The 22,533-nt window shown below is 43.7% G+C and overlaps 1 protein-coding gene across 1 annotated transcript in view; it reads left to right on the top strand.

Moving 5' to 3' along the window:
• NUP155 (nucleoporin 155) overlaps positions 1 to 22,533 on the top strand; it is a 75,327-nt gene that overhangs the window by 40,195 nt on the left and 12,599 nt on the right. Inside the window, exons 18-28 of the mRNA XM_082248148.1 lie at positions 1,943 to 2,093; positions 10,190 to 10,256; positions 10,792 to 10,907; positions 11,004 to 11,104; positions 13,473 to 13,606; positions 14,347 to 14,538; positions 16,254 to 16,392; positions 17,975 to 18,110; positions 18,760 to 18,913; positions 20,331 to 20,435; positions 20,556 to 20,710. Of these exons, the coding sequence (XP_082104274.1) occupies positions 1,943 to 2,093; positions 10,190 to 10,256; positions 10,792 to 10,907; positions 11,004 to 11,104; positions 13,473 to 13,606; positions 14,347 to 14,538; positions 16,254 to 16,392; positions 17,975 to 18,110; positions 18,760 to 18,913; positions 20,331 to 20,435; positions 20,556 to 20,710 (1,450 nt within the window). The remainder of the gene's footprint in view (positions 1 to 1,942; positions 2,094 to 10,189; positions 10,257 to 10,791; positions 10,908 to 11,003; positions 11,105 to 13,472; positions 13,607 to 14,346; positions 14,539 to 16,253; positions 16,393 to 17,974; positions 18,111 to 18,759; positions 18,914 to 20,330; positions 20,436 to 20,555; positions 20,711 to 22,533) is intronic.

The raw sequence follows: 22,533 nt of genomic DNA, 5'->3' as shown, positions 1-22,533 counted from the left end.
GGCCCGAGCCGTGATGACGTCATTCCCATGCATGCGCGCGGGAGCCGCCATTCACCGCACAGGACTTTGAGGCCAGTGTCGTCACCGGCTGCATCAAAAGTAAAAATCTCCTAAACCGTACATGTTTTGGAGATATTTACTGTACCTATAGGTAAGCCTCCTTATAGGAAAAAGTCATGCATGGGAGTTTACTCCCACTTTTAAAAAAAAAAAAGGTCAAACCATCTAAAAGTTTTATATAACAAGTGGAGTTTGGGGGACCAGAGCCTTCAGTTTCCTTTTATATTTTGGATCTCAAGTGACACGTTTCTAATATATAGTTCCTTATTCTGCCTACAGTGGACGTTTTGACGTACATTTTAGTGTGTTTTTGGTGGCGTTTCAGGTAATACAAAAAAATAAATTAAAATGCAAATGATTCTAGAGGAGTAAAGAGGTATTTAACCGCTTTCAGACCGGAGAATTTGGCTGCTCAAAGACCAGGCCCTATTTTGCGATTCGGCACTGCGTGACTTTAACTGACTATTGCACGGTCGTGCGACGCTGTACCCAAACGAAATTGACGTCCTTTTTTTCCCACAAACAGAGCTTTCTTTTGGTGGCATTTGATCACCTGTGCGATTTTTTTATTTATTTATTTATTGATTTTGCGCTATAAACAAAAAAAGAGCGACAATTTTGAAAAAATAACAATATTTTTCACATTTTTTTTTATATGAAATTCTCAAAAAGCAAATGTAAAAATCAAAATGTTTTAACATTTTAGGCCAATTTTGTTTTCTGCTACATATGTTTGGTAAATTAAAAATCGCAATAAGCGTATTTTGATTGGTTTGCGCAAAAGTTATTGCGTTTACTAACTACGGGAAAGATTTATTTCATTTTTATTGTTTTTTTTTTTTTAACTAGTAATTAATGGCGGCGATCTGCGATTTTTTTTTTTTTTTTTTTTTTTTTTTTTTTTTGCGGGACTGCAACATTGCAGCGGACAGATTGGACACCTGACTGACATTTTTGACACTTTTGGGGGTACCAGTGACATTACTACAGTTATCAGTGCTAAAAATATGCACTGTTACTGTACAAATGACACTGGCCGGGAAGGGGTTAACATTACTGGTGATCAAGTGGTTAAGTGTGTCCCTAAGGGCGTGATTCTTACTGTCAGGGGGCGTGGCTTGTGAAGTAATCACAGAGACATGTGATCCTATACAGCAGGATCACATAGCCTCCATAAATAATTCAGGGAGAGTGACAGACGGCTGTGTTTACATCAGCTGTCTGTCTTTGTCCCTCTGCTGCGGGAGATCGTGAGTGGCCGGCAGTCATCGGAGCCGCCGGTCACACGCGCTGGCTCCCCAGGGAACCAGCCGGGGCAGGAGCGTTCGCCCCCTAGAGTCTCCTGAGCGAGCGACGTAGTACTACGTCGCTTTGCCCGGGAGCTGCTGCCTGTAAAACTGCAGCGGGCGGTCGTTATGTGGTTAAAGATAACTTTTTTTTTTTTTTTTTTTTTTTTTTATGGTCCAATGTGGTGGATGCCATAATGTGCTAGTATGCACAACATATTGGCACATTATAACACTTACCTGTGAATGGATGGGCCACTATGATGTCACTCCCATGCCTGCACACAGGAGTCACCAATGTGACGTGATACTGTGCAGGCACCACTGACGTCATCAGCCTGAGGCAATGATAATATCTATTAAACGGCGCAAATTTATGCATTTTCCAAGGTACCTACAGGCAAGCCTTTTTATAAGCTTATCTGTAGGTCGAACTTTAAAAGAAGAGTTAAATACAACTTTAGAGGTTACTTGAGTCCTAATGAGTAATGCTTATAAATCTCACAACTGGCAAATGAATACTGAGGTAGTGGCACTGTGAAACTTCGATAACAGCTTGGAGTGGGTTAACACTAGTTCTTGCTTTCGTCTCTTAGGTATCTATCCGCCTGCTGTTTCTACTCCAATGTATTCGGTCGGAACTCCTACACATCAGTCTGCAGCACCTCTGGCGGGTATAATGGGCCCAGAGGTCATCTTTTCAGGGAAGCACACTGGGATTTGTATCTACTTCTGTCGCATTATGAAGTGAGTATCCTAAATTAACATTCACCTACTCTATTATGTTTAATGAATTGGAATATTGCATTAAAGTAGCAATGTTTAGTTTGACTTAGAATATTGTTTTTTTTTTTTTTTTTTTTTTTACACTTTGTGCATAAATAAGAAAATACACATTTCTCTGTCGCTCATTGACAGACGCAGTCCTCTTTGATTAATATCAGTAGGGTTATACTGCCCCCTACAGGAGTAGGACACTAGGCAGGAAAAACGTTCTGGCCACACCTTAGGGGCAGTCCCAGAGGGTATATCCTCTCTCTCCCTGCTACAGGATGTCAGTTTTTTCTGCCTAGTCAGGAGTAAGGACCTAAGTTCCTTGTTGGGATCTCTGGTCCTGGCAAGCTTTTTTAGATAAATCTTTTTTAGTTAGCTTTTTCTCTGGAAGAATCCAGGTTACCGATAAATGTATTGGAACTGAGAGCGATCAGACTGTCTGATTCACTGGACCGAGCAGCTCCGGGGCAGCCCGGTACGGATCCAGTCGGACAATGCCACGGCCGTGGCTTATGTCAATCACCAGGGGGGCACCAAGAGTGTCCTGGCGGCCGTAGAAGTGGCCGGCATCCTTCGTTGGGCGGAACGTTTTGTTCCAGCTCTCTCCGCGGTATTCATTCCGGGGGTAGAAAATTGGCAGGCAGATTTTCTCAGCCGTCAGATTCTGGATCAAGGGGAATGGTCTCTTCATCTAGAGGTATTTTACCAATTGTGCCTTCGTTGGGGCACCCCCGATGTGGATCTGTTGGCATCTCGGCTCAACAGGAAGGTGCGGAGGTTTGTAGCCCGCTCCCGCAATCCTCTAGCGGATGCCGCAGACGCGCTGGTCGCCCCGTGGGGGCAGTATCAGCTACTGTATGCCTTCCCTCCTCTCAAGTTGCTGCCGAAACTTCTTCGCAGGATAAAGGTGGAGGGAATACCAGTTATCCTTGTGGCTCCGGACTGGCCTCGTCGGGCCTGGTACGCCGACTTGGTCAGGCTGGTTGCGGACGCTCCTTGGCGACTTCCCCTCAGTGAGAATCTGCTGTCTCAGGGACAGATCTTCCATCCTGCTTTACGATCGCTGGCTTTGACGGCCTGGCTGTTGAGACCCAGGTGCTGAAGGACAAGGGGTTGTCGGCTTCAGTTATCCCTACTCTAATTAAAGCGAGGAAAGCGACTTCCAGAAAGATCTATCATCGCACATCGAAGTCTTATATTGTGTGGTGTGAATCTCTTGGGTTTCCTCCACGTTCTTACTCGGTGGCCCGGATATTGGCTTTTCTGCAACAGGGGGTTGAGCAGAAACTGGCCTTGAGCACTATCAAGGGTCAGGTTTCAGCGTTAGCAATCTTCTTTCAGAAGCCTCTGGCTACTCAGTCCTTGGTGCGGAATTTCATCCAGGGGGTGCAGCACATGGCTCCGCCCTGGGATCTTAATTTGGTGTTGTCGGTTCTTCAGAAACCTCCCTTTGAAAATATTAGGTAGATTCCCTTGCTTACCTTATCCCAGAAGGTGGCCTTTTTGGTGGCTATCCCTTCTGCACGCAGGGTGTCAGAACTGGCCGCATTGTCCTGTCGTTCCCCATATCTGGTGGTTCATAGGGATAAGGTGGTTCTTCGTCCGAATCCATCCTTCCTCCCTAAGGTGGTTTCAGAGTTTCATCTAAATGAGGATATTGTGCTACCTTCCCTGTGTCCTAAGCCCAGTCATCCTCGGGAGTTTGCAATACACTCCTTGGATGTGGTTCGGGCGATCAGGGTGTACATGACTACTACAGACTCTTTTCGTAAGACTGATTCACTTTTTTTGTGATCACGGATGGCCCTAGAAAGGGGTTGCCTGCGTCTGCCGCGACTATCTCTAGATGGATCAGACAGACGGTGGTACAGGCTTCTTCTATTAAGGGTCGGGTTCCTCCGTTCCCTGTTAAGGCGCATTCCACTCGGGCGCTTAGTGCTTCCTGGGCCTTCCGCCATCAGGCGTCGGTGCTTCAGGTTTGCAAGGCGGCTACCTGGTCGTCGGTTCATACCTTTACAAAATTTTATAAAGTTGATGTGCTGACATCGGCGGATGCCTCTTTTGGCCGCAAGGTTCTGCAGGCCGCTGTTTGAGGGGACCGCCCCTCTGGGACTGCCCCTAAGGTGTGGCCAGAACGTTAATCCTGCCTAGTGTCCTACTCCTGTAGGGGGCAGTATAACCCTACTGATATTAATCAAAGAGGACTGCGTCTGTCAATGAGCTTAAGAGAAAAGGATTTTACGGTAAGTCAAAAATCCAATTATTTGTGTCAAAAGTGTTGGGTGGCAGTTTGTTTTGGTGCATGTAGTTAATGTTGCAATCCATATTTGGTTGAAAGTATTTCTAGTTGTTTTGTGTATGACCCCCATTGCTCTTTATTCACCTTGTGTATGGTCAGTATTGCTCTATAATCCCAGACCAGGGAGGCCATTGCCTGGACATTCTGCATCATCTCAGCACTTCAGAGAAAGCCAGCCTCAGAAAAGTGCATGCTGCTTGGTAGATAACGCTTTTACATGCTTATTTCTGGTTCATACACCTTTCTGCTACACAATAAAGGAAGGTGGAAGCTGAACTGGATGGTGATATAGACCAGGCTTGTCAGAGCCGCTGTCATGGTGTAATGACTCTGCAAGGGTCTGCGTAATTTCTGCTGAAGGCTGTTCTTGCAGTTTATTTTATTAATTTCTAAACAAAAGAGCCAGCCAGTTGTACTTTAGTGCTCACATGCTGCTAGGAGGAGAGAGCAGAGAGATAAGCTTATTATTTTGCTGCTTCTTTTGCTGTCCTTTCGCACGCTGGGGGGAATACAATTTCTGCCCTGCCAGACTGTGCTGTGCTGTCTGGCAGATCTGTGTAAATCTTAGAAATGAAGGAGAAAAATAAAATCCTTTGACCAATGAAACATCTTCCTTTATATGTATATTAACTATGTATTTAGCTGTGTGGAGCAGGAGCTCAGCTTCGATTTATAGAATTAATTTGGGGCTTCATTAGGACATATGCAGGACATGAAGTCTGATGTAGACTTTCCGTTCTTGGCTGAATTCTTGGATGGTGCCCTTAATACAGAATGTGGAGCAGTTGTTCATAGTAACCAATCCGCTTCTAGCTTCAACTTTGTTCAGTTAAAGTATAACTTTAATTGCCTCAGTTGTCCTGTATTCTCGGCACTGTCGATTTTATGAATGAATCACTAGAGGCTGTTCTGCTGACAGCCTAAAGATTCACTGCTGCTAGCGGGGGGGGGGGGGGGGGGGGGAACAACAGGAAAGACAGATTAGGAAGGAAGAGAAAGTAAAATCAGGAGAGATGACAGGGCAGACTTTGTTGCCAGGGAGATGCAAAAGAGTTTAGCTTTCAAGGATAGTGCCTCATCTTATCTCCTTGGTATTCTCTCCTTTCTCTCACAGAAGGCAGCCTGTGAACATCAGCACTGTAAGACCTCCTTCACAGTGTCATGTCATCAGCAGCTGCCACTCAGCCCATTTCAACTTTAAACTGTTCCTATGTAGTCGCACACAGAGCGGATAACTACGGTTAGGGACAGATGGCTGCAGCCAGGCTTCGGACATTCAGGCTAGAAGTCTACGCATTTTCTTTATCGTACATCACTGGACACAGAGCAGACAATAATAATGACTATCTGGGTTATACGCCACCTATAGGTGAATGGATAATGGCAAACCAATAGACAGGAAGTTCCCCCTATATAACCCCTCCCATACAGGAAGAACCTCGGTTTTTTTCGCCAGTGTCTTGAAGGTGATGGGTCATGACTGTTTAAGCTCTTCAACCTAAATGATGTCCCAGTAAAGGGGCGTTGTGATCGGATCCATTTGGATGGCTAAGCGCTAAAAGCATGGTAACCGAGCCTCGGATGGAAAGGAACGAGGTCTTGCCTGTAATGCGACCCGCTGGGCGCGGGACCCTGAAAGTTGGATCCTTGGTTATTATTCCCAAGCAGGGTGTTTTTCAGCAGGGTGTTATACAGGTGCAAGAGTGTGGATCCCAAATATAAAAAGGGGGACCTGGTCCTTGAAGGCCCAGAGATGCCGGCCCCACTGTGATGGGTGAAGATTGGGTCCTGTTTCGGGGATCCTGCGGTGAAATACAACGTCTTTTTTTCCCTGTCTTTAACCGCTTGCCGACCGCCCGACTGCGCAAATCTACTGCGGCTGGGCGGCTCGGCTGCGCATAATCACGTAGATCTATGTGATTATGTGCACGTGGTTTCGGGGAGAGATCGGGATTATACACAGCGGGAGCTAGACCGTGGGAAGAGCGGGCTCGATCGCCGCCGGCCTCCCGCGATCTTTGGCTAGAATGACAAAAGAGCCGCCGCCTGCTTATGTAAACAAAGCAGGCGTGTCTTCTGTCAGAAAGTCAGGGAAAGATTGTGTGATTCAAGCTTAGCTTGAATCACCGTTCTCTCCCTTCCTCTGTCCAACCCAAGTTGGCCTAAAATGTTAAAAAAAAATTTGGATTTTTCCTTTTTTTTTATTATTATTATTATTGAGAATTTCATATAAAAAAAATGTGAAAATGATTGATTTTTTTCAAAATTGTCGCTCTTTTTTTTGTTTATAGCGCAAAAAAAAAAAAAAAAAAAACGCACAGGTGATCAAATACCACCAAAAGAAAAGCTCTGTTTGTGGGAAAAAAAAGGACGTCAATTCCTGTGTGTGAGGGGTTAAATAGGGGGAACTTCCTGTCTATTGGTTTGCCAGTGTCCATTCACCTATAGGTGGCATATAACCCAGATAGTCAGTCATTATGGCCTGCTCGGTGTCCCGTAATGTACTCCAAGAAAAGGATTTTAAATATGAAGAAAGAAAAAGTTTTATTTGAACTCAATCAAGCATACGTATTCCATAAATGCTCTCAAAAAAATGCAAGTTGTAATGTACAAAAACAAAAAAGAAAACCCTTAGGCAAGTACAGCTTCCAACTGCATAGAGCTCACTAAAGAGAACATACAGCCCCACCTAGTGGCTGAAAACAGAAATTACAGTGCCGATAGATCATTGTTATTGCCTACTCCAAAGTCCAATAGTAATAACTAGCATTGAGTAACCAACACTATTCTACCCCAGTATCATATCGATAATCGGGTCTACTGGACCCAAGCCTGGTATATAAAGCCAACCTTACGAAAACCTCCTATATTTGCAGGGCATCCATGGTGCTGGTAAATAACCTTTTCAAATCTTAAAGTAGTACCCATATGGTTTAGCCACTCCTTAAGGAATGGAGAGGACATGCTTTTCCAGTGGAGGAGAATAATTGTATTTGCCTGAAACAAGGTGCTGAAAACAGCTTCCTTGGTAAAGGCATCAGATCTATTATCAAAAACTCCCAGCAGACAGCGCCTGGGTTCAGAACGGATGTCTGTTTGGAATACTTTATTGATCGTTGCAAAAACAGATGTCCAGTATCTGTACCTTTTGGACATCTCCTCTGTACCTTTTGGACATCTCCACAGCATGTGTATGAGATCGCCATGATCTCTGCTAACTTTTGGACAAACTGGTATTGATAAAAGACCCATTTTAAACAAGTTCACGGTAGGCCTGCACGATATTGGAAAAAAAATATATTGCGATATTTTTTTTTTCAGCGATATATATTGCGGGACCCGTCAATCCAGCCTTTCTGACCATACAGGGTTAATGTATGTTACTGTAGGGAACGGGATTCAGTGCACACTGCAGCCTTGTACCATAGGGTTAATGTTACTGACACTGTAGGGATTGGGAAGGATGCTGGGAATGGATATCATGAAGCATGCAGGCAGCCTTCTAAATGTTAATTGCAGATACAGGGCACTGGGCAGGTCAGGGTTAATATGGTAAAATCAATAAGTGACAGTGTGGACTGTGGAATCGATCAGATTATTCAGTGACAGACAGTCTCTCATAGTGGTGGTGGTAGGAGGCTGGAGCGGTGGACTAGGAGCCGGGAAAGGATCACAGCACAGCCGCATACACTACTCACTCGTGCACTGCAGCCCGCCCCACACGTTCAGTGAGTCTCACTCTCACTCCTAGTTTTCTCAATGGCACATTCAGGGAGCCAATCACGCCGTGAGTAGCGGCACAGCGGGAACCAATCAGGTGTGCAGGCACGCATGATTGGTTAGCTGTGCAGCTAATCACAGCGTGATTGGCTCCCTGAATGTGCCATTGAGAAAACTAGGGCGGAGAGTGAGACTCACTGAACGTGTGGGGCGGGCTGCAGTGCACGAGTGAGTAAATGTATGCTCACCGCTGAAGTGTCCCGACTTCTCCCTGCCGAACACGGAAGTCTGTGAGTCCTCCTCCGAGTCCCTTCCCCCTGCCTATACAAATATCGTGACCTCGGCGATATGAATATCGCCTATGGCCGCAGAACGATAGTCGATATCATATCGACTATCGTTCAGCCCTAGTTCACGGGGTACACTGAACTCACAATAAAAGGTACAATTTCAATAAACTCTGAGAAGTATAAACAAAACTAGCTTGCACTGCTTCCAGCGTATTTTCCCACTGTTCACAAGACCAGTCTCCCACATCAGACTTCCACAGATCCATGGCCTTAGGGGAAGGCCTCCAAATTGATATTCAGTAGGGATGCATAAGAATTGGAAATAAGACCCTTCTGTATTTCACTGTGCTGCAACAGCCCAAAAATAGGTGTTAGGGAAAGAGAAGTCAGGGGGCTGATTTTGTGCCGGTACTGCGCGTGACAGCTGCAAATAGTAAAAATAGATTGTGGTAGACCGTACAAATTCTGCAACAAATTTCATGTGTGTGATACCAAAAGTACCTCACTTAGGAGCATAAGTAAGTTCCGAGTATGTGGTATTATTAAATATAGAGCTAAATTTTGTAAACCTAGTTACCCCTTGCAGCTGTTTACCCTCATCCCAGATTTTGTGCATTAACCTATATGTAGGGAAGAGACGGTTGGTTTTGTCAAACAATTGTGATTCTAAACCTTCCTGGAGTTAAGCTGGTCTAGTGTGATGAAACCTAATGGACAGGGAGGAATTCTGAGTTTCACACATTTTAATTACATAAAGTGACATATAGTTTGAGACCAAGGAGAGGGGGAGACTTTCCAATAAGGAAGTGACTGATTTGAGCTTCAACAAAATGGCGGCCTCCCTGATCGTATGTGTGAGTTGGACACAAGTCCTCATATGTATCTACTATCCTGGTGCCCTGCCTTGCTTTCCTTCTTTTCCCCTCTCTTCTACCTCTTTCTTATGAGCGTCCTCTTTTATCCTTGCCTATTCTTTATCTGTTTGCCCAGATGTTTAGACCACTGAGTGCATTTTCGTGCACACTTCCATATGCGCTTTACTCATAGCTTGAACATCGGCATTTCCTTAGTCTTTCACACTTATTGGAAACGGTTATTAGTATGTTACTGTTTAAATCGTGCTGTCTGCATTCCATTTGCCATGCAGAGCCTGTCGGTTTCTTGTTCTGTTTGTACATTTGTAAACTTTGAAATTTTCAATAAAAATGAATATGAAAAAAAATAAATAAAAATGGCAGCCTCCAGCAAGAAGAAACAGGAGCAATACTGGTGGCAATTTACAGCACACATTAAATTTTGGTACCATATTTTTTTTTATGTGAAATGTATGTTCTTTTGTTAAATAACATTAAAGGAGAAGTACAGCCAAAGCTCCTTTGGCTGTACTTCTCCGGTGCATCACAGGAGGGCTGTTTGTTCTGCACTCTTGTGACCTGTTTTTACGTGACAATGGAGTCGGGATCCGCCCAAATGCCTGGATCAGCACGCAACTCAGCCTCTCAGAAAGTCGCTGAGAGCCTGAGCTGGCCGCTCCTGCTCCATCCACAGCCCAGGGCTTTAGTGAGCAGGGGGGTGCAGAGCAGAGAGCTGCTGACTGACAGTCACCAGCTCTCTGCTCATGAAGCTGTGAGAACCGAGCGATCGGTGTCTTGCTAAATTCCCCTCCGTTTATTACAGAGCAAATGTGTTTAGTGGTTATTTTAACATTGCACTTTCAGTAACCGCAAAGTGCTTATGTGCCCTATTTTTCTAATTTACAGTAACATCTGGGATGGAAGTGTGGCTATTGAGAAAATCTTCAAGGTTGGCAACAGAGACGTCATAGCGGTAGGTTTTTGCATCGTTCCCATTCTCCAATTCTGCCTGAAATAATATTATTCTGTAGTCAGTGAGTGTTGAAGATGGCTTCTCATAAATGTTTTCCTATTCCTGCAAGTGCAATGACCTGTGGATAACATTATTTTTCAGGACTGTGTTTACCCAAGCAGAAATATGGCCACTAGATTTGTACTGTAGCCTATTGCCCTTAGAATTTCAAGCCTTTATTATTCATAGGTACCTGTCAGGATATAAATATGGGAGCTGCCATTAGTAACTTGTCTTTTGAAGGTATTAGCCCTGGGACAGTCTCCCATATGCATCCTTCACTAGTTGGTAAACTTTTGCATCATAGCTTCCAAGTGTCCCTCTTTCTGCAGAATATTTCTCCCCAGTTTGCCTCTTGTTTCATTCCCTCTTCCCATTCTTCTAGGGAATGTTATTCCGGGTAAGTGGTAAACCGCCCCAAGGGTCCGAAATATGACTCAGCATGTTGTGCGCATTGCCTTTTCTCGTGTTAGCGATGCTCTCTTTTGTCCTGCAGATCGATAGCAGCGTCTCCCCACTAGTTCTAGAATCTGTTCTTCAGGAGCTTAAAGGTCTGTTGGAATTTCTGGATAGAAACTCACAATTTGCTGTAGGCTCCCTAGGCAACCCAAGGTAAGATGCAAGAGGTGTTGAAAGTATGTATTGGCAAAATTAGAAAAGTTGTATTATAAGAAACTAAAAATTACACTTTTTTTTTTTTTTTTAAAGCTTTGGAACTCCAGTGAACATCCAGCAGAGGCTGGTTGGCCTTGGCCGTCATGATATGGGCTCTCAGCAAGTCCAGCAAGAGCTGCAAAGGAAATACCACAGTAAGTAAAATTATTGTTAAAATGATAAATGCTTTTGGGTCAGCATTGTTTAACCACTTCCCGCCCGCCCTATAGGCAAAGGACGGTGGTTGCATTATCCTGACCGGACGTCGTATGACGGCGGCAGGATAATGCACTCGGGGGACGCGCAGAGCGGCGATCGGTGATGCGGCGTGTCACTCTGGCACACCGCATCTCCGATCTCTGTAAAGAGCCTACTGACATAGGCTCTTTGCAATGTGACCAGCTATGTACACAGAAAGAGCCATTGATCGGCTTTCCTTAGTTCGTGCCTGACAGGCAAGAGTAGAGCAGAGCTGATCTGCGGCTCTCCTGATGGGGAGAGCAACCAATGATAATCAGATCATTGGTTACCAGTGCAGACCCTTGGGGGGGGGGGTGCCACTAGAACCACCAGGGATGGCCATCAGGGAGGCCAATCAGGGCTCAGGGAGCCCGCCAATGCCCTCCCCATCAGTGCTGCCCGGCAGTGCCTTCCCCATTAGTGCTCCCCGCCAGTGCCGCCCACCAGTGCCCATTATTGCCCATCAGTGCCGCCTATCAGTGCTACCTATCAGGGCCTGTCAGTGGAGCCTCATCAGTGCAGGAAAAAAAAATTATCTATTTACAAAATTGTATAACGTAAACAAAAAAATTATTTTTTATTCTTTCACACTTTTCGGTCTTTTTTTTTATTTGTTTAGCAAAAAAGAAAAAACCTTGCGGTGATCAAATACCACCAAAAGAAAGCTCTATTTGTGGGGAAAAAATGACATAAATTTGGTTTAGGTACAGTGTTGCATGACCGCGCAATTGTCATTCAAAATGCAACAGCGCTAAAAGCTGAAAATTGGCCTCGGCAGGAAGGAGGAGAAAGTGCCCGGTATTGAAGTGGTTAAAGGTGTATAATCATACAGCAAACTGTAGGAGCAATGGGCAGCGTTGGGGTCATTTAGGCTCATTTTTATTGTTTTAACACTGGGTCGGGACAAGGGGGCGCATGCCCCAAGAACAGTGTTAAGGGGGGCCAGTGTGGACTGGGAGCTTTGGCCTTCTCCTGTGCCTTACTGGCCAGGCACTGGAGTTGCCCTGATGCTTTTGCTGCTAGCGTCTGTGTCCGCCAGGCCGAATACAACCTGTAGCACAGAGCTGAGGGGGTTTTCGACAACTTCCTTGGCTCTGTGGTACAGGTCTGATTGGCCAGTGTGCGGGTACAGGAGACGACTGAAGATGCTAGGACTAGATCCGGATGGAATTTATAGCGCTGAAGCACTTTCAGAGTTCAAGTACAGTACAATGATGATCTACTGTACTTGGCTGAGGATTTGAGCACTGTGCATGTGATCATAATTTGTAATTTTTAAAATAACTGTGCTCAACCGCTTTTTTTTTTTTTTTTTTCGCCCACAATCTTGTATGAACAAGCCCGTATTGCTGGGTGAGCAACTATTTCATTTTATTGCACAGTGATTTTATTTACTGTGTATGTACTCTATATAAAGGGGTGTGTGTGTTAAACGACATTGTTATCACTAATAATTTTGTTTTAAAGCACTTTTGGGTTTTTTTATGTAGTCTATATCCTTTTGTGTATTTTATACAGACGCTAGAGATTATTTGATCAACGTAGACGCACAGACTTTATATATATATATAATATATATATATATAATATATATATATATATATATATATTATTTTCTTGCCTTTTTATTGACATTAAGGAGTCTTGCATTGCTAGTTTATTCTTTGTAAGTGTGCTAGTCTGCACTCCTGTCCCCTACACATTGTAGGCTCAGGTTTTTTTTTTTTTTTAACCATACTCCTTTAAACCTCCCCCACTGTTACAGCAATGTGGCCATACCTACCACACTCTACGCCATATCATTAGGTGCCCCATGTCTTTCACACATCTAACAACACCCTTGGTGAGAGGGGTGACTGCAGTGTCACTCCTGCCAGAAGGACCAGGGGCCCTATATCTGCCGGAGGGAGGATTCTGCTCTCTCCACTAGCAGCCTACTGTAGGCAGGAGAGAGCAGGCGTCCGATGAGGACATACCTCAATGTCGGCACGGCGCCGCTCAGTAGTGAGGCAGACTGGCCTCCTTTGTCTCTCCCCTTGTTATGCGCTGTGCTGAGATTGATGTGTGACCTGTGAGCACACATGGGGGTGTAGAGTTTTTGCAGTTTGTGATCTTTGCCATGGGCACTGGTTGACCTCCCCCCAGCACTGCGTACAGACAACCTATTCACACAAACAATTGCAGAATTAATAGTGCCATGATGTGGTCCTTCACTGTCTGACTACAACTTTCATTGCTCTGGGTACAATAGTTGTTGACTAAACCCCATTTTTTTTTTTTCAGGCGAAGCCCAGCTTGCAGAAAAGATCTCTCTCCAAGGGATCCACCAGTTGGTCAGGAAGACATGTCAAGCCTTAGCACTTTGGAAACTGCTCTGTGAGCATCAGTTCAATTATATAGCAGCAGAGCTACATAAGGTTAGTCCTCATCTCCATAGATACAGTACAGGGGGTGATCGTTGTCCCCATAGGACAATATATTGCATTTTTTGTTTTGGGGTTAGAAATGCTTGATTCACACCACCTGCGTTGCTGTAGTGAACATGATCTAGCTGGGCATGGTACCACAATATGCATGCATTAGTGCTTTGCAGTGCCATTTATTTTAAATGATAACCCATTGTACTAAAGCGGTAGACCTGCATTACAGCTCATTGTAATACACTACTGTGCAATGTAATGCGTTGCATTGCCAAAATAGTCCTGTTTTAAGGTGCCTTGGCAGCCCATTCCAAATTAATAGGCTGCATTTGTGCAATGGATGTTAACATGGGTATGGTAACACGGCACACCACATCACACCTAAATGGGTCTTTAGGCCTGGGTTCATGCCTGGGGTCCGATACGTGTCTGTTCACCTGTCCAGGAGCGGTTCAGGTCTAAAATTTTGCCTGAATTTGCACCTGAACAGAACCCAAAGACGCACAGGACCCTTCTGCAATCCAGACCGCAGCCGCCCAGGACCTGTGTGAACCCGCTCCAATGAGAGCCAGTCACACTCGTCTGTCATGCGAATTAGATGCGGGGAAGCCCGCATCCAATTTGCCTGTATGTAAACCCAAACTTATTGGATTGTTAAACAGCTTGTTTTATAAAACCCTGTATACCTACTTGTTGTTTTGCAAGATGCCATAACTTACCACCTCTTCATATGCCAGGAGCTACAAGAGCAGCTGAAGATCACCACCTTTAAAGATCTTGTAATCAGAGACAAGGAATTAATCGGCGCTCTTATTGCTGCACTAATCAATTGTTACATCAGGGACAATGCAGCTGTGGATGGAATCAGCTCTCACCTGCAAGAAGTGTGCCCTATGCTGTACAGCCCCGATGATGCAGTTTGCTCCAAGGTACCAGACCAGTAAATACTACTTTACAGAGATAAACACATTCAGGATGATTTACTAATGGAGCTGAGGATCTTCAGTTAGTAATTTGAGTGAAGATTCAGTTCAGTCTTGCTATTATGTAAAAAGCAAATTCCTCTCTATTCATTTAATCTAGGTTTTCAAAGTGCTGCAATTTGAGTAAATATTCTCAACTCCTTTAGGAAATCAGCCTTAACAAATGATGTAAGAAGTGATTTATTTTGGCTCAACCTGAGTTAATGTAGCATTTAACTAAACGTGATCACTTGCTGTTGCATTCCATTTACGTGACTTTTTTTCTTGTAACTACTTTGTGTGTACTTCCTCTAGTGGCTGACTAAATATTAAAGAATTTGGCAACATTATTAAAAAAATCAGTATGCCACTATTTAGCAATACTAAGCTGGAAAACGCATACTGAATATATTTTGTAATGGACAAGCATTGCGATCCTCATGTACGTTGACCATTAATTTTTTCAACTTTTCAGTACATACAGTATCTCACAGAAGTGAGTACAGCCCTCACATTTTTGAGAATATTTTATTATCTTTTCTTGTGACAAACTGAAGAAATAACACTTTGCTACAATGTAAAGTAGTGAGTGTACAGTTTGTATAACAGTGTAAATTTTCTGTCCCCTCAAAATCACTCAACACACAGCCATTAATGTCTAAATTGCTGGCAAAAAAGTGAGTAAACCCGTAAGTGAAAATGTACAAATTGGGCCCAATTAGCCGAGTTTCCACCTCGCTGTCCAGTGACTCGTTTGTGTCACAAGGTCTTAGGTGTGAATGGGGAACAGGTGTTAAATTTGGTGTTATCGCTCTCTCTCTCTCTTACTGGTCACAAGAAGTTCAACATGGCACCTCATGGCAAAGAACTCTCTGGGGATCTGAAAAAAAGAATTGTTGCCCTACATAAAGATGGCCTAGGCTATAAGAAAATTGCCAAGACCCTGAAACTGAGCTGCAGCATGGTGGCCAAGACTATATAGCATTTTAACAGGACAGGTTCCACTCAGAACAGGCCTCACCATGGTTGACTAAAGAAGTTGAGTGCACGTGCTCAGTCATATTCAGAGGTTGATTTTGGGACATAGACGTATAAGTGCTGCCAGTATTCCAACATAACCACCCCAAACACACCTCCAAGACGACCACTGCTTTGCTAAAGAAGCTGAGGGTAACGGTAATGGACTGGCCAAGCATGTCTCCAGACGTAAAGCCTATTGAGCATTTGTGGGGCATCCTCAAATGGAAAGTGGAGGAGCGCAGGGTCTCTAACATCCACCAGCTCCGTGATGTCATCATGGAGGAGTGGAAGAGGACTCCAGTGGCTCTGGTGAACTCCATGCCCAGGAGGGTTAAGGCAGTGCTGGAAAATAATGGTGGCCACACACAATATTGAAACTTTTGGGCCCAATTTGGACATTTTCACTTAGGGGTGTACTCGCTTTTGTTGCCAGTGGTTTAGGCAATAATGGCTGTGTGTTGAGTTTTTTTGAGGGGACAGCAAATTTACACTGTTATACAAGCTGTACACTCACTACTTTACATTGTAGCAACTGTAGTTTGTAACTGTAGTTATGTAGATTCACTTGAATACATTTTTAAAAGTTAAAAGTTTTATTTTCTTGATGAAATTACATAGTGTCTTCATCAAATGACCATTTCTTTATTTGTTCTACACATCAGGCAAATGAGCTTTTGCAAAGGTCCCGCCAGGCACAAAACAAATATGACAAAGAGCGGATGCTGCGAGAGTCATTACGGGAATACCAGAAGATAAGTCAACAGGTTGATTTGGTGAATGTCTGCGTCCAGTATAGACAAGGTATAGTTTCTCCTAAAGCGTTTGTTACCCTTAAAAATAAAAAAAAATGTGATCCTGTTCCTTTAAAGCATGTTATGCAGTGCAGTGCTTGTGCTGTGTAATTTGGCCCCTTCTATCACCTAAATTCCTGGCTGATCCTGCCAGTTTCTACTCCCCTCCCCCTGTACACTGACCACAGTGTATCATGGCTGCTGAGCCCTGACAGGTGGTCAGTGTATGTGCCTCCGTCATCCACAGCCCTCATCCCACCTGTCTCCTCCCCTCCCTGCCTGTCGGTTCCATGTCACGGCCCGCCCCCTCCCGTCCTGCTGCTCAAATTACTGTTGATATGTTATATAATGCTGTTTGCTTCTTAAGCCTGTGTACCTCCTTTCTCTGTGTTTTTATTTAAAAAAAATTGCTGTATGTACCTGATTGCAGTTTGCTGCTTGGCCATCACTAGACCAGCTGGCCCTCTCTCCTCCTCTCCTTGCTCCTCTTATCCCAAGTGACGTTAGCAAGGTAATCTCGGCCCCGCCCCCTGCAGCTGTCAGACACAGAGAGGAGAGAGCCAGTCAGTCACATGATCGCAGAGGAGCACTCTGAAATCAGGTATATACTGTACAGCATTTTTTTTTATAAAAACAGACAAAGGTACACAGGCTTAGGAGACAGACAGGATTATACAAAGTCCTGCAAGTGGCTTAACAACCACTTTTAAAAATACAAACGTTAACCATTTGGTGTTTAAATTGGCCTGCATTCGTTTGCCTAGACCTAGTGAATGAAAATACTGAATTGTATTTTCTTTACAGAATCCTGCCAAAATGCTAATTACATGTACATTTCTATAGAGAGGTTTGTATTGCATACATCTGCAAATACAATTGAAGCCACAGGTACCTCTGCTAAGTGCGGTTCAAAGAATTCCCAACTTGGGACACACACATGTACACACTGTAGATAGCAAAGTTGTTGGGGGGTGGGGTTGGTAGGGGATATGATTGGCAGTGTGGAGAGAACAGGGGAATGCAGGTGATTGGGAGGGGGGGGGGGGGATTGGTGCTGTCCCAGACCTTATGCCCACATATTCTCAAACCCCGTTTTTTAATCCCCCCTTCTCGGATACTGTTAAGTGGTGATGCACAGTCCACTGCTTCCTATCCTGACCCCCCCCCCCCCCCCACCCACTGATCCAGTGATCACTTGAGAAATCTCATACAGGGGCAGCTAGTAATAATGTCATCCTCCTTCAGCAAGAGTGAGTTACTGATGCTAATCGGGCATCTATGGCAATGAAAGGCTGCAACCATGCATGTGAACATTAAAAGTACAATTTTGAGTATGGTAGGGATGATTCACGCATATACAAAAACTTCACTTCTCTACTGTGCATTTTCATGTCGCTTTTGCCATGTTTGATGAGATCAATGACAAGTTGGTGCATGTGAAAGTGTGCTTTCCCCACTGTGCAGGCATAGGTCTTTGTGGATCTATTTCAGTAATATAGGCAAACTGCTGGCAATGGAGGAAATGCTGTTCATCTTACTGTAACTCTTCTGTCAATAAAGGATGCAAATCAGGCTTTGTTTATCTTATACAGTGCGTTTCTATGAGGGTGTTGTGGAGCTCGGTCTTACTGCTGCTGAGAAGAAAGATCCCCAGGGTCTTGGGCTGCACTTCTACAAGAATGGAGAGCCAGAAGAGGATGCTGCTGGTTTTCAAGCCTATCAAGAAAGGTGTGTTTTGTGACAGATCGCTGCAAGTTGTTTAAAGCAGAGAGCGTACACCACTAGCGCACAGCACATATAGCCTGTTTTTTTAGGACAAATTCACTTATAGTTAAAGGGAAGCTAAACCTACCTATTCTTTACAGCCAAGAAAGCTGCCACCTTAGCCTCTTATCTAGTTGCCCTGCCGCTGCACATGGTAAACTGAGCTGCGTGTGCAGCTCAATTTACATTCCGGCTCTCTATGTGCTGGCACAACTGTACTCCTGTGCATGTGCAGGGGTGACGTCATCTCGTGTCGTCTAGTCAAGACGGTTCTGGCAAGGGACCTAACAGACGGATCAACGATGGACACCTGAGAAGAAAAGAATCAGGGGCTGCTCTGTGCAAAATCATTGCACAGAGCAGGTTAGTGTGACATGTTTGTTTCTGTTTTTTCGTTTTTTTTTTTTTTAAACCAAACTTTTAATGCCACTTTAATTGTTGGAGTTTATGAGCACAGTTTATTTGTACAGTGCCTCTACTTTCTATATACTGTATTTTTACATTGGTAGCATTTGAGAATAGAACTTTGGGTGGAAATTAACGTTTATTGTACTGTCTTGGGTTTCGGTTGATAACCAGAACATATTAAAATAATTGTTTGTTTTTCCTTCAGATTAAACTGCTACAAGTGTATCACAGACACTCTTCAAGAACTGGTAAACCAGAGTAAAGCAGCGCCCCAGTCTCCCAGTGTACCCAAAAAGCCGGGTCCTCCTGTGCTGTCTTCAGATCCCAACATGCTCAGTAACGAGGAGGCTGGACTTCATGTGAGACATCCTTGTTGTAGTTCACTCTGTGGATTATACATATACCTGATTGCACACTTTTTATCCCTGTGGGCTAGCTACTCTCGGCATGCAGAACCACCAAGTACAATGCAAAGCAGCAATAGACCTATTATAATGCCAGTCCTATTGAGATGTTTTGAAGTGCAATCCACAAAACAGCCAATTGCAGCATAATGGAGGCGTGTCCTGCACATCATCTTTACCAGTGGATTACACAAACCCCTGGGCTTTGTCTGTGTACATTTATTTAATCACTTGCTGTCTGGGCCAATTTTTACGTGTTGCACACACATTAAAAATCAGACATTTTTGCTAGAAAAATTACTTGGTGACACCAAAATATTCTAAATTTTCTGAAAGCAGAGGCCCGGGGGAATGGAATAGCTGCTGCAATTTTTTATGTCACTCAATATTTGTGCAGCTGTCTATCATATGCATATGTTCAGGAAAATATACACTAAAATTAGTTTTAGTGCAAATAAGCACAAAATAATGGCCAATTTTTTGATATATTAAAAAAGATGTTGCTTCAATTAAATAGCTACTGAACATGTCAAGATTTAAAATTGTGCGTGTCTGTGCAATGGGAAAAACTATGGTATCTAAATAGTCCATAGGTGACCCTTTACAAGCCTTTACAGGTTATCAGAGTGAAGAATTGTAAATTATGGCCCTACAACTATCGCTCACACTTCGCTGTTCGTGGCGATACCACACACGTGGAGAAATCACTGTTGTCGGCATGCCGGACACACGCATGTGTTTGTTTTTTGTGTATTTACAGGGGGGGATGTTTTTTATTTAATTGTACTACTTCTTTTTTTCTTTTATTTAACTTTATTGCTATCAGAAAGGGGCTATCAAGCTCCTATTCAATAGCATTGGTAAGTAAAAGAATCTTTGTATGAAGACAACAGGGGTCTGTTAGACCCTTGATGTCTCCCCTACCCTGCAAAGCAACTAATCACTATTCATGCTTGGTTAGCTGTAGACAGCCAGTTCTAAAACCGAAAGTGACTAAATCATTGTTGCTTCTGTGGGTTCATTCTTCAGAGGAGATTGAACAGATGTTCCTCCATGTTCTCTGTGGGAAGCTGTCCCAGCAGCTTACTGTGGTCCTTGGCTCTCCTGTTCCCGGGCAGCTGAAGGGAGGAGGGTGTCCCTTCACCACACTGTAAAAGTGATTAAATTGCTGTAAAGCTGTTAAAAAAAAAAAAAAAAACAGCTGATCACAAGCTGAAAAAAATGGCTGTAGCTGCAGCCATGATCTTGTAATAAACAGTTGCTGACAGGACATTTATGTAGGTCGGTCAACAAGTGGTTCACGGTTTTCAATGTTAAAATATTTTGTATTCGATGATCTAAAATTACAAGATGTATAACCTTCTTTTTTTAGTTTGAACAAATGCTGAAATTGGCTCAGCGCTCAGCAGACGAACTCTTCAACATTGCTCTGTTTAATTGGCTGATACAGGCAGATCTAACAGACAAGCTGCTGGAGGTGAGCATTGCTTTTATCTAACCATTTTTCTTCCTGCACTCATTTTGGAGTATGATTTTCTGTGTGAACCTCACCTTGTGTAAATATCTGACGTTTTTCTGATTGTTGTATGTTCTGCAGTTAAACTCTCCATTTTTGGAGCCTTATCTTGTGCGCATGGCCAAGCTTGATCAAAACAAAGTGCGCTACATGGATCTTCAGTGGAGATACTATGAGAAGAACCGCAATTTCAGCAGTGCAGCAAGAGTTGTTGCCAAGCTGGCTGACATGCCCAGGTAGACATTGTTATATCAAAGTTCAAATGCCTCCTGTTTATTCTCATTTTTGTTGCCCTTTGTCAAAGCTCATCAGAAATACCTCTGTAATAGTCTTCTTTGTTACATGCTTAAAATCTGTTTGTCAAATTCCCCCATGCAGCACAGCCCTGTCCGGCAGGGGACAGACATGTTTTCTGCAGTTAGTGAGAGACTTGAAAGAACACTGAGTAGATGTTTGCAGATGTATTGTGTTGGGCGTGGGCAAAGCGGCCAGCTGAGAAGCTAGAAAGGTTATGTAGAGTGTTATTCCTAATGTCATGGTAATGATAAAAGGCCAGAGCGAAACCCATCTGGAAAATAGCCTGGTTTACTTTGCAGCCTAAAGTGATTGTATAAGGAATTAAAAATAACAAGCATCTGTATACTTAGAAATATAGAAAAGTATCGATAGATAAGACCGAGTAGTCCATTGAGTCTTCCCTTTTTTTTTTTTTCTTTTTTCTTTCCTTTAACTTTGTCTTATTATACAGTAGATCTATGTTTGGCCCAAGCATGTTTGAAGCCATTTACTGTTGACTGTCTCTCTACCTTTGCTAGTAGTTTATTCCAAGCATCCACTACCCTTTCAGTAAAATAATACTTTCTTAGATTAGTTTTGAAGGTTCCTCCAGTTAGTTTGAGGTAATTTCCCGTATTTGTGATTCTGGTTTCGTATTGAAAATACTGCCCTCCTGAACCTTATTCATCCTCTTGATGTATTTAAAGGTTTCAATCATGTCTTCCCTTTTCCCTTCTTCCCTTCAGACTGTACATATTCGTTCCTGAAGTCGTTTTCTATATGCTTTATCCCTCAGACCTTTCACAGTTTTTCTTACCCATTTTTAGACTTATTTTAACTTCTCAATATCTTTCTGCAAGTGAGGTCTCCAGAACCGGACACATTATTCTAATTGAGGTCTAACTAAAGATCTATATAGAGGAATCGGCACCTCCTTCCTCCTGCTGGTGATCCCTCTTGTGACGCATCCTAGATTTCCATTTGCTTTCCCCACTGCCTGGTCACACTGTTTGCTCATTTTGCAATCATCTGAAATAAGTACCCCCATCTTTTTTTCCTCAGCACTTCTGACTAACACTGTACGCCCAATGTTGTACTCTCTCAGGGGATTCTTTTTCCTTAGGTGCATTATTTTACATTTAGAAACATTGAACTGCAGTCTCCACTGCTTTGTCCAATCTTCCAGCAATGCCAAATCATGTTCCAACTCCCTCCCAGGGATATCAACCCTATTACACACCTTTGTATCATCAACAAAAAGACATACCTTGCCCAACAAACCTTTAGTTATATCACTTCCATATAGATAAAATAGAAGAGGGCACAGTAGAGCCTTGTGGTACAACACTAGTGACTGGTCTCTGTTCTGAGTGAACCCCATTTAGAACCACACTCTGGTATCTATCCTTTAGCCAACTGCATATCCACTGAACCACCCAAGGGTTAAGTACTAGCTTGTACAACTATGTCCACAGCACCTCCCTGGTCCAAAACATTGGTAATTAAAGTAAAAAACGTACTAAGTCTTGTTCAAAACTTGCCTGTTCTGTGCAATGGCCAGAGTGGCCCTGAACCTCATCGTCTTAGGTCCCCCACCTGCGCTCCTGGCTCCTCCTCTCTGTCCAGTGCTTCCACAGGAAGCCGCTTCCCATAGGGGCACTCGTGCGTGCTTGCTCCCACTGCTGCGTCCATTGGCACAGACAGAGGACTTGACATAACATTCCCCCCTGCTCCCTCGTCACTGACTTTGACATTATTGGGAGCCAATGGCTCCTGGTGCCCA

Source organism: Pelophylax lessonae (genome assembly GCF_965119305.1).
Source record: "Pelophylax lessonae genome assembly, chromosome: 1".
NCBI lineage: Eukaryota > Metazoa > Chordata > Amphibia > Anura > Ranidae > Pelophylax > Pelophylax lessonae.
Note: the sequence above shows the minus strand (reverse complement) of the source record. Positions and strands in the feature narration are given on the sequence as shown.